Source organism: Syzygium oleosum, unplaced genomic scaffold, assembly GCF_021117445.2.
Source record: "Syzygium oleosum isolate NSW1041296 unplaced genomic scaffold, Sole_v2.1 Sole_v2.20, whole genome shotgun sequence".
In the NCBI taxonomy this organism is placed as follows: domain Eukaryota; kingdom Viridiplantae; phylum Streptophyta; class Magnoliopsida; order Myrtales; family Myrtaceae; genus Syzygium; species Syzygium oleosum.
The window spans coordinates 1,057,670-1,068,919 of NW_026607504.1; the positions used below are offsets into that span (position 1 = coordinate 1,057,670).

Sequence of the window (11,250 nt, forward strand, 5' to 3'; positions counted from 1 at the left end):
TCCGACATCTTTCGCTTTAATCAATGCTCGTTCCTTAGTCCTACTTACACGGGCTAAACTACTGCTTGCTGTCTTTTCGTCTACACATATATATTTTCTCGTCATAATTATTCCGAAGGATAATCTCAGAAACTCTAAACTAACACACGCATAACAAATTTATTTAAAATTAATTTTTTTATCACTAAAAATATATTTATGACAAATTTATCGCGCGTTAATTTTCATTAAATTTGATTAATATCACAAAAATCACAAATCGATATACTTATAACAAACGAAAAGTAAAACCTCAAACTAATACAACCATTATTACTCGGGAAATTTTCAATTTGGGGCCTAAAGTGAGCCTATTTTCTCAAAATGGGGTCCCAAGTGCAATCAGTCTCAAAATGGGGTCTCAAATGCCCAATCAGTCTCAATTTGGTACATGGATTCGCCGGCCGGCCAAATAGTCACCGGCGGCGAGTTTTTTTACTGTTCCGGTGGCCGGAATAGTAATTTTTTACTTTTTAATTTTTTTTTTTGCTTTTTTTTTCTCTTCCCTCCGCCGGCCCCGGCTATGGCCGGCGGAGGCTGCCCTCGCCAGCGTCGGGGAGGGCCGCCCCGGCGAGGGCAACCCAGCCTTATCCGATGGCCCTCGCCCGACGCCTTAGGCGAGGGCCGCCCTCACCTCGGCTGGGCGGGCGAGGGCCGACCCTCGCCTGCCCAAGCGAGGGTTACCCTCGCCGACGTCGGAGAAGGCTGGGTGGCCCTCGCCCGACGCCGGCGAGGGTGACCCTCGCTAGATCTGGCGAGGGCACCGCGTCGGCCACACGATCGACACGAGCTAGAGCACGCCTGAGAACCCCGTCCCCGAGCTCGGCTCGGGCAGCTTCGTGGAGAGGTACGGCGAGCTGAGGCGGAAGGAGAGGGAACTGGAGAGGGAGAGGAGGAGGTGGGAAGAGAAGGGGGCCGCGGCGCCCACACTAGCTTAGCTGAGGCTGTCGGAGGAGGAGCTGAGGAGGCTGAGTGGGATCTGGCGAGGGTCGCCCTCGCCGGCGTCGGGCGAGGGCCGCCCAGCCTTCCCCGACGTCGGCGAGGGCAAGGGTCGCCCTCGCCGACGCCGGCGAGGGCAACCCTTGCCTGTGGCGTCGGGCGAGGGCTGTCGGGGAAGGCTGGGCGGCCCTCGCCGGGGCAGCCCTCCCCGACGCTGGCGAGGGCAGCCTCCGCCGGCCATAGCTGGGGCCGGCGGAGGAAAGAGAAAAAAAAAAAAGCAAAAGAAAAAAGCAAAAAAAAAATTAAAAAGTAAAAAATTACTGTCTAGCCACTGGAACAAGTAAAAAAACTCGCCGCCGGTGACTATTTGGCCTACGGCAAACCCAGTACCAAATTCGAGACCGATTGGGCACTTGGGACCCCATTTTGAGACTGATTGCATTTGGGACCCCATTTTGAGAAAATGGGCTCACTTTGGGCCTCAAATTGAAAATTTCACTTATTGCTACTTGTCATCCAACTCAGAAATTTGAAGTTAAAATTTAATGGAACCTAACAGAGAATAATTTTATCACAAGTGTACCGGTTTGAGATTTTTGGCGATCAAAAAATTAGTTTTTGATAATTTGTTACCGGTATACCAGTTTGGAATTTTTCGTGGTATTAACCCTAATTCTAAATGCTTGAAAAAACTACAATCGAGAACTCGAAATCTATTTATTTGTAATGCAGCACTCGATAATTTTCTGAACTTTTCGATTGGGTTAACATTTTCCCCTTAGGAAGAGGAATTTTTGGAGCTCAAAAATCAGGAAAATTGCATGGATGATGAATAGAATCTTTGGCGGGGGTAAGGAGCATGTTTTTATAAGGGAAAATTTCAAATTGGTACCCAAAGGGCTTTTATTTGAGACTGATTGGGCACTCCTTATTTGACACTATATCCACTTTGAATTTCTTTTTGAGAAAATTACACCACTTTGAGTATCAATTTGAAAATTTTCCTTTTTATAACGACAGTATTATAAAAGCCTTCCATGTCCATATATCATGACAGCGTCGTTTGGGACGGCTCGTGAGCCTGTGTGACGTGGCTAACGTTGAACGGCGTCCAAAGCATCCCAGTCCCATTCCCATTCCCATTCCCGACCGCAATAGGATAACACGCTCATCTTTTTCCATTTGCTGTAAAGATTCTCTTGGGGGACACTTTCCTTCGTCCCTAAGTAATTCCTTCCTTTGTAGGCCCAATATGATTTCAAATTTGTAGAAGTTATTTTCTTGGGAAACTTTGGCTCATCGTGTAATATCATCTCTGATATTTTAATTAATTTGATATAATCCTTGAATTTTAACGCGATGTGAAATGTCGCTCCTGAACTTTTGATTTGTTCGATGTGGTTCTCAAATTTTTTGTTTATGTTCAATTTATGTTATCATTCCATTAATTGAAGTTCAGGAATAATATTAAATATTTTCATCTAATCTAGGAATTAGATTGAACATGTAAAGGACCATATTGAGTAAATATTAAAAGTTCAAGGATGACGCTGCAGATTTGGCTAAAGTTCATGGACCACACTGAATAAATTCAAAGTTTGTGGATGATATTGCACATTTGGCTAAAGTTAAGGGATCACGTTGAGTAAATTAAAAGTTCAAAGATGATATTGCATATTGGGCCAAAGTTTATAAACCTTTTTTGTAAGCATCCCTTACTCGTACAATAAATATTACATTCACATTTGAGAAACTAGTGTCCATTACTCATCGAATTTCCACTTACCGATTTTAACAATCGAATCATCTCCTTTACGGTTCGTAATCTTTCCAATTAGGACGGACCCACCAGTTGCCACCTCCGAAAATCATGACTTAATGATTCACGGATATGTCGCGATTCACGATATGTTGATGCGCCGCCGTAGAGTCACCAAATCAATAAGTACTTACACCTCTCAATTGTACTGTTTTCTTCGCACCACATGCGATTATGGAGCGGGATTAAGAATGTATTGGAGGGCATCTAATCGACACCAAAGTATATTCGTACGCGACGTGGTGGGGGACTGGGGGTAGGGTTTGGCGCAATCTGTGTTCTGGAAGCTAGCGAAATGGCTGCAGTTGTCTGCTTCGTCTCGAAGGAGTAGAGACAACGGATGGTGCAACTGCAAGAAATTGCATAAAAGGTGGTGTGGTGCTGCGGGCCTCACCTCTCTAGGTTGGTCCGGTGGTCCCCCCACCCCCTTTGGATCGGCTCCCGCTCAACTCCGAACTTCCAGCTGGCTTTCACCGTTGCCGCACGTAGCGTGAGCTCAGTGCATCCGAGTCCTTAAATCATATAGATTTCATATAAAACCTATCAACATCGAAAGTTAGGATGCATTGGGATTTCAGCTGATCGGACGTAAATATATCCTTAAAAGGTTTCGTCTCACGCCTTAATCGGATTTCGGAATCTCTGAAATGTAAAACCTTGAGTAGTAATTCACTTTGTCTAAGGAAGAATAAGATACATGAAAATCAGAGGCGCGAAATGTGCGGGTACTAAAATATTAAAATAAGTAATGCATTCGTGCAGCCCGTCCCGCAAGATGGGGATAGGCCATGGAGGCTCCCTTCCTTGGTGAAGTTACCTCTTAACCGAATGCCGATAATCCAAGGAGGCCCTAATTTAAGAGGTCAGAGTGCATCGGGCTCACGGGTATGAATTTTTCTATTCTATATCTCATCTGGCCCAACCTCCGATGGTAATCCTTCGATATGACTCGTCCAAACAATGCTACCGCACTTTGCAATTTGAGGCGATCAACAAGAGGACTCAATTGTAGCTCCGACTTGCCCATCGCCAAAAAACATATGTAACACTTTTCAGTGTTAGCCAAGCTTCGATCAGTCCTAATCAGTTTGGCCCGGCCGGGTCCTATAATTTTATGCCCCTGCTAAGCCTACGCCAAAGATGCGCTTGGCCCTTGTGGATCGAGCTAAAGCCTAGACGAACCAGTTGGCTGCGATCGGAATAGGGACAATTTCGTCTTTTACTTTTTTTTTTCTTTTCTCTTTTCCTTTTCCTTTTCTTCTTCTTCTTTTTTTTTTTTCTCTTTTCCCTCTGCCGGCCTCATGCGAAGGCCGCCCTCGCCGGCTTCGAGCGAGGGCAACCCTCGCGCGCCCAGCCTAGGCGAGGGCGGTCCTCTCCCAGGCTGGGCGGCCCTCGCCGGCATTGAGCGAGGGCCGCCCTCGCCTGGGTTGGGCGCGCGAGGGTCGCCCTCACCCGACGCCGGCGAGGGCCGCCCTTGCCGGATCTTGCGAGGGTCGCCCTCGCCCGCCCAGCCCAGGCGAGGGCGGCCTCCGCCTGAGGCCGGCCACCTCCGCCAGCCCCGGCTATGGCCGGCAGAGGGAAAAGAGAAAAAAAGAAGAAGAAGAAAAGGAAAAGGGAAAGTGAAAAAAGAGGAAAAGACGAAATTGCCCATGTTTCGATCGCCGGAACAGTGACGTGCTCGCCGGCCGGTGAGCATTTAACCGGCCGGCAAACTCAGGTTCTTATTTGAGACTAATTGGGCACTTCGGGCTCCTATTTGAGACTGATTGAACACTTTAGTTCTTTATTTGACGCTTTGTCCACTTTAAACCCCTTTTTGAGAAAATGACCTTATTTTGGATATCAAATTGAAATTTTCTCAAAAGAAAATGCTGGCGGGGAATACCAAGCAGGTGCCACAAGAATTGTGAATAGATAAATTGTTAGGTGCAATAAAGAAAAAGCAAAAGAAAACTTCAAATCGAAAAAAAAAGAGAGAGAAAGAGAGAGGGGGGGTCCGTACCATGCCAACTTGCGAGCTCGGCAGAGTGAGGTTGCAAACCTTGTCATCTTGCGCTCAGCCTAATGATCCAATCTCTACCAATTTCAAGATCAAATGGGTCAGTTTTCGATATCACAAATTGTGAATTGGCCGAAGAGGATCTTGGCCTTTGCCCAAGCATGAACGACACTCGCTCGTGTGCAAGCACTCACAGACACACATGCACATCGAGAGAAGTGAGATGTCGGATCCTTGTTGTGCACAAGCCGCAGCGCTTGTCGTAGCTTCCCCTCCCTCTTCTTTCTTCAATTTTCCTTTTCTGTTTACGTGTTTTCAAATTTTTCTCCTTATTTTGTGAAGGTTTCTACCGAAGGATGTGACTTATGATGCCGGCATAGCACTTAAACAATCATGTCGGAATTTTCCTTTAGTTTTTCAACAGAATGACCGACAATAAAAAAACAAAAAACAATCGAACAAAGAAAGGACTTGATTAAATATCTTGTAAAAAAAGTTAAGAGATGAGCGAGTCCTTCACTCTACTTTTTTTATAGAGTCATATGCTTTGGTAATTATCAGATATTGGGTCATGATCGTCATACTTGAAACATATGTGACCTAGTTTCCATGCTTGAATAAATCCAACTTCTCGTGGGATAGAAGATAGGCTTCTCATTTTCGATGCAAAGTCCGACCAGCCTATATTCAAAGTTCTACATTAGTAAAAAGAAAAGTTTTCTAAGTCGTAAAAAAAGAAAGACCTTGCTTATGTTGCACCATTGCCTGCCTTGTCATCACACCAATCCCATTTCTTCAATATATTATAATTTCCACCAGCTAGATATCAGAACCATCTCTCGATAGTGGATACATCTACACTAGCTTCTAGAGAATGTCATCATAACCCAACCTTCTTTCATTTGAATTTGCCATGTTGAGAGCAGCATTACTCAATGCATATCATGAAAAGGCACTGCTGACAAACCATCCTCCCTCCATTTATTCACCCGACTTTGGTTTTTCACCCACGATCAATTACAGTGATAATGAGATTCTCCTCCCTTGGTCCCTGGAAAGTAACAGAAGTGGCACGAAGACATTGTTCTGGAACGGCAAATTGAGCATCATTGCCATCTCTGCGTTCCCCTAGAAGCACACACTGTCTGACCATCTGCAGCAATTTAATATTCAATCATAGGAAAGAGACATCTTCACCCCACCCCTGCACCTAATGATCTCCTCCTATTAAAGGGTTGGTCATGACCATGGTCATGGGCCAGATAGACTCTGTTTCCTGGTCCTGGGCCTTCTTCGTGGCCTAGGCCTAACGTTGCATTCTTGTCTCCTCAAAAAAGATTCATTCTCTTGTTCTGCATACTTCGTTTCCTCCTCCTTCCGCCACATCCCGCTCGGTAAGTTCAGATGACCGTTAGATCACGTGGATCTCGGTACATAGTTTGAGGGCAGAATGTCGTGATGAAAGTCGAGCCGAATCGATGTTCGGAAAATAAGTTGAAATGATAAAAAGTTTATACCAAATGAATTGGCATATGTAGTGGAGTTTGCACAACAGTGCTTAGGTAGTAGTAACCCAAAATCTATCTTTTTGTTTTTTTTTTTTTCTGAAAGAACTTGTAAATAGCATCATCAAGTATCAAACAAAGTCGGGCGGCATCGGGTGAGGTCGTTTATCAGCTTCTAACTCGAAAACGTTAATAAAATAAATTGTTCATTTGTTATTCGTTGCCTTGGTAGTTGAAGCAGCTTCTTTGTTTTTGGTAGCGTTTGGGGTCATCTTTGTCGAAGTGGTTCTGACTTTTCAAACGTGTGACGTCCAATGACGAGACTGTCAGATTCACTTTGGAACTCTTCAGACTCACGGCAATTCCAACATAGATTGACCCTTTAAACGGAATCCAGAAATGTCTAATTATACTTGACCTCCGCTTGTTTTGTGATAACGGAAATGATTTGAGTTTTTTTTTTTCTAAAACGATTGCTGGCATCGGTCGAAATAATTAAACAACCAGAAATGTGATCATTATCAACAATAATTTATATCTCGATATTTTCGAGAATGATGAAAATTTAATTCGTCCGTTCATTTTTTGTATGTGATTCAGACGATCATTTTTAGTCAAGACATTCGATTTTCGCGAAACAAACAATGCCTTGAATCGCTAATACATATTTGAAAGTTACTTTAACATATAAAAAGATTAACTAATCATGCATGTGTGTTGCTAACTAGATGGATAGACCTGTCAAAATGGGTCATAAACCCATTACTCAACCCATATATTAGTAGATGGGTCATAAATGAGTTAGTTATATTTAGTAAATTGGTCATAAATGGGTAGAAGTTTAATATTAGTGTTTAATGGATCATAAATGGGTTGTAAATGGGTCATAAATGAGTTTATAACTGATTTAAACTCAATTCGTCTCTCTCGCCCTTACTTAATTTTGCGGTCACTCACTTCGCACTCTCATCTCAGTTTGGGTATGAATTTTCCTAGATTCAATTAAATATTGAGGTATTTTAGCAATATGGGTCTGATCGGGTATGTGTTGGGTATAGATCGGGTCGGGTATGGGTCAAGAAAATTGCATTGCGCATAAATGGGTCATAAACGGATTAATGGGTCAATTTGGGTCGGACCATTTATGACCCGACCCAAATCCGACCTTACCCACCCATTTAACAGGTCTATAGATGGATGAGCTAAATTGTTTTGTTACTGAAATGATTAAATCAAACTTATATCGAGATTCACATAATTTAATAATGCAAAATTCAGAACAAAAGGAACGGTCGGATAAGGCTCAGGGTCACGGATCGCACGGGATTAAAATTGGAGCTCTCTAAAGTCACTTGCTCAATGTAAAAGTCACACTGACTACACCGCCCGTCAACAATATCAGCCAATCAGACACGCCCACGTGGAGGCTGGTCCGTCCATTGATGGCACATCCTCGTATCTTCCCGCCCAAGAACGGTGGGACAACGTCGTCTCGCTCGACGTCGACGACGATTGCCGATCCCCATTTTATGCTTCGTCACGTCTTTATCGCGACGCCCCGAAAATATCGGGATTGAGATCGACGGAGTTCCCAACCTCGATCGTCTTGGACGAATGGTCGTCATCCACGTGATGGGTTGACTCCGCTTTCGAAGCATATCCATTAAAATTTATCGCTAAAAAGAACCCAGATAACACCGCCGTTGAAACGGATAAGACAGCGACAGCAATGAAACATTGAATGATTTGGATCGAATTTGTTGGGAAGATTTCTTTTTTTGCAACGCCCATGCCAAAAATGACTGGATAAAGCCGGCCAACGATTCCCAAGATTGCTTCTTGCTATCTATATAAGATACAAATTCTCCGGCTTCGCAGCTGTTATCTGGATCTTCTTTCGTATCTGCATCGCTGACTCCCGTAACTCTCACTCTATTAAGCACCGCTTCTGTTCAATTTTTGGTGTCTCGTCTTTGACTTCTCTTTCACGCGCGTGCTCTGTTCTCTTTCTCTCTCGCGAGCAACCGGGCAAAGGACGAGCGAAAGGCAATGTCGGGTGGGGGAGTTTATGTGGGTTCGATCGATCAAGGGACCACGAGCACCCGGTTCATCATCTACGACCGGACCGCTCGTGCGATCGGATCTCACCAGGTCGAGTTCACTCAGTTCTGCCCTCAAGCCGGGTACCCCCTCTCTCTCTCTCTCTCTAAACGTTCCAAATTTGTGAGCTTGTACATTTTATCCGTGTCTGTTTGAGATTGTGTCGTGGAAATGGTTCGAGTAAGAGAACGCGATGATGGTTGTCGTGTGTTTGATAAAAAGAAGAGAACTTGCCCTTCTTAACTCATCTTTAAGCATGCCCAGAGTGTAAATTACGTGCTTTGCGTGTTGGTTTCAAGATGGGTGGAGCACGATCCGATGGAGATTCTGGAGAGCGTGAGGGAATGTACGACCAAGGCTCTAGACAAGGCCACGGCTGACGGCCACAACGTGGATGGTGGACTGAAAGCCGTTGGGTTGACTAATCAGAGAGAGACTGCTCTTGTTTGGAGCAAATCCACCGGTCGCCCTCTTTACAATGCCATTGTTTGGATGGATGCTCGTACTAGCTCTATTTGCAGGTAACCCTTTCTTTCATATTCGGCTAGTTTTTGGTCCTGTCGTTGTAAAATTGGACTATCCTTGGGACTCATCGGAAGTTCGACATCATCAACGGCCAAAGGCACTCCTAACTGTTTTGCGCTTCTCGTTTTTGTTTTTGTTTTTTTGTCGGGAATCACACGGTTTTGATATGCGTTTGAATTTACTTATAGAAAATTGGAGAAAGAACTGCCCGGGGGTAGGACCCATTTTGTCGAGACCTGTGGACTGCCCATTAGTACATATTTCAGCGCTATTAAGCTTCTGTGGTTGATGGAAAATGTCGCTGCTGTTAAGGAGGCCATTAAGAAAGGGGATGCTTTGTTTGGAACCATAGACACCTGGTTAATATGGAATCTAACTGGAGGAACCACCGGTGGTTTACATGTTACTGATGTATCGAATGCGTCTAGAACTATGCTAATGAATCTCAAAACTCTTGAGTGGGATAAGCCCACATTAGATACTCTGGGAATTCCTCCAGAGATTCTCCCCAGAATTATCAGCAATTCTGAAATAATCGGCAAAATAGCCAAGGGATGGCCAATTACCGGAGTTCGAATTTCGGGATGCCTCGGCGATCAACATGCTGCCATGGTGGGACAAGCATGTAGAAAGGGCGAGGCCAAAAGCACATACGGGACTGGAGCTTTCATTCTTCTTAACACCGGCGAGGAGATGATTCATTCAACTCATGGCCTTCTGAGCACTTTGGCCTTTAAGCTCGGACCAAATGCGCCAACAAACTATGCCCTTGAAGGTTCTATTGCGATTGCTGGAGCTGCTGTTCAGTGGCTCAGAGACAGTCTTGGGATAATCAGTTCCGCCAGCGAGATCGAGAAGTTAGCATTACAGGTTGACTCCACCGGAGGGATATACTTTGTGCCTGCTTTTAACGGACTTTTTGCTCCGTGGTGGCGTGATGATGCTCGTGGGGTTTGCATCGGGATAACAAGGTTTACAAACAAGGCTCACATTGCTCGAGCTGTGCTGGAGAGTATGGCTTTTCAAGTGAAGGATGTGTTGGACTCCATGCACAAAGATGCAGGAGAGAAGGGCGAGGTTAAGAACGAGAAAGGGGAATTCTTGCTAAGAGTGGACGGAGGTGCCACTGTCAATAACCTCTTGATGCAGATCCAGGTAATGAGCTTTCCATGTCTGTTGTCATGTTCATGACTTGCGCTCCATTATTTGTTTACGTATGAATCAACTGGGGATATTTGCTTCTTGATGTCAAAATTTTAGGTCATATTATATCACGGGATCTATAGATATAAACAAACCAGTGCCATGAAATTGTTGAGGCAGCTTCACAGTACAATTTCTTGTGTTGCTTTATGTGTGAAGAATTTGTTTTGCTCCAGCTCGGTTTAGGCATTCTCTCCTTAGCCCTTGATTCAGAAGAACTACTTGAATAGATTCTGTTAGATTAGGTGGTTGGTAAACAAGTCCTACCCAAACCCCAGTACCACACCCCCATCACCTCCCAAAAAGGACAATTAGTGGACCAACCAAACGAACAAAAGCGCAGTTAAATTCTTTATGTCCTAGGTATTATTGAAGATATCTATTATACTAAGTGTTGTTTTCTGTGCTTTTTAGGCGGATCTATTGGGAAACCCAGTTGTGAGACCAGTTGACATAGAGACAACTGCCCTTGGAGCAGCGTATGCTGCTGGATTAGCCGTCGGTGTATGGACTGAGGATGAAATTTTCGATACTGGAGCAAGGAGCAGTAACGCAACTACTTTTCATCCTAAATTAGATGAGGAGCTGAGGAAGAAGAAGGTGGATTCTTGGTGCAAAGCTGTCTCGAGGACATTCGATCTGGCTGATCTTTCTCTCTAAAGCTCCATGTAATTAACATTACTGTTCAGCTTTTGTGTCTCCGTGTTCTGAGCGTCACAGCTCATGCTCTTCTTCACTTTAATAAGAGATCGTTCGGGTCGATTGATTCATGTGGACAATTGACACCGCCTGTTTATACTACTCTTCTTAGCTAGAGTTTGAAATTCTGAATCGTATACCATCTCTTACTCTCCTGTGTTTGAGAAACTAATGGTAACTGCATCACGTTTTATAAGACTTGTATGAAATTTTCCTACAATTCACGATTGTACAAGTTTTGAAATGTCATCTATTCAGCACTTTGAATTGACAAAACATTGCACTCTCTGCTGCCATGAAGATCATCACAGCAGAGATTGATATGTTGAGGAACTTGTTTGAGTTTGCTAACTGATTCGGGAAAAGAAAATTCTCCAATTCTTTAAATTTGTTCAAGTTTCAAATACGATGGTTCTTTTGCT

The 11,250-nt window shown here is 44.1% G+C and overlaps 1 protein-coding gene across 1 annotated transcript; it reads left to right on the plus strand.

The window, feature by feature from the left end:
- Nucleotides 1–8,053: 8,053 nt before the first annotated feature.
- LOC115689080 (glycerol kinase-like) lies at nt 8,054–10,899 on the plus strand. Its single transcript, XM_030615047.2, has 4 exons — nt 8,054–8,484; nt 8,701–8,922; nt 9,115–10,081; nt 10,544–10,899. The coding sequence occupies exons 1-4, from the start codon at nt 8,351–8,353 to the stop codon at nt 10,787–10,789; spliced, it is 1,569 nt and encodes a 522-aa protein (XP_030470907.1). The 5' UTR covers nt 8,054–8,350; the 3' UTR covers nt 10,790–10,899.
- Nucleotides 10,900–11,250: the final 351 nt, after the last annotated feature.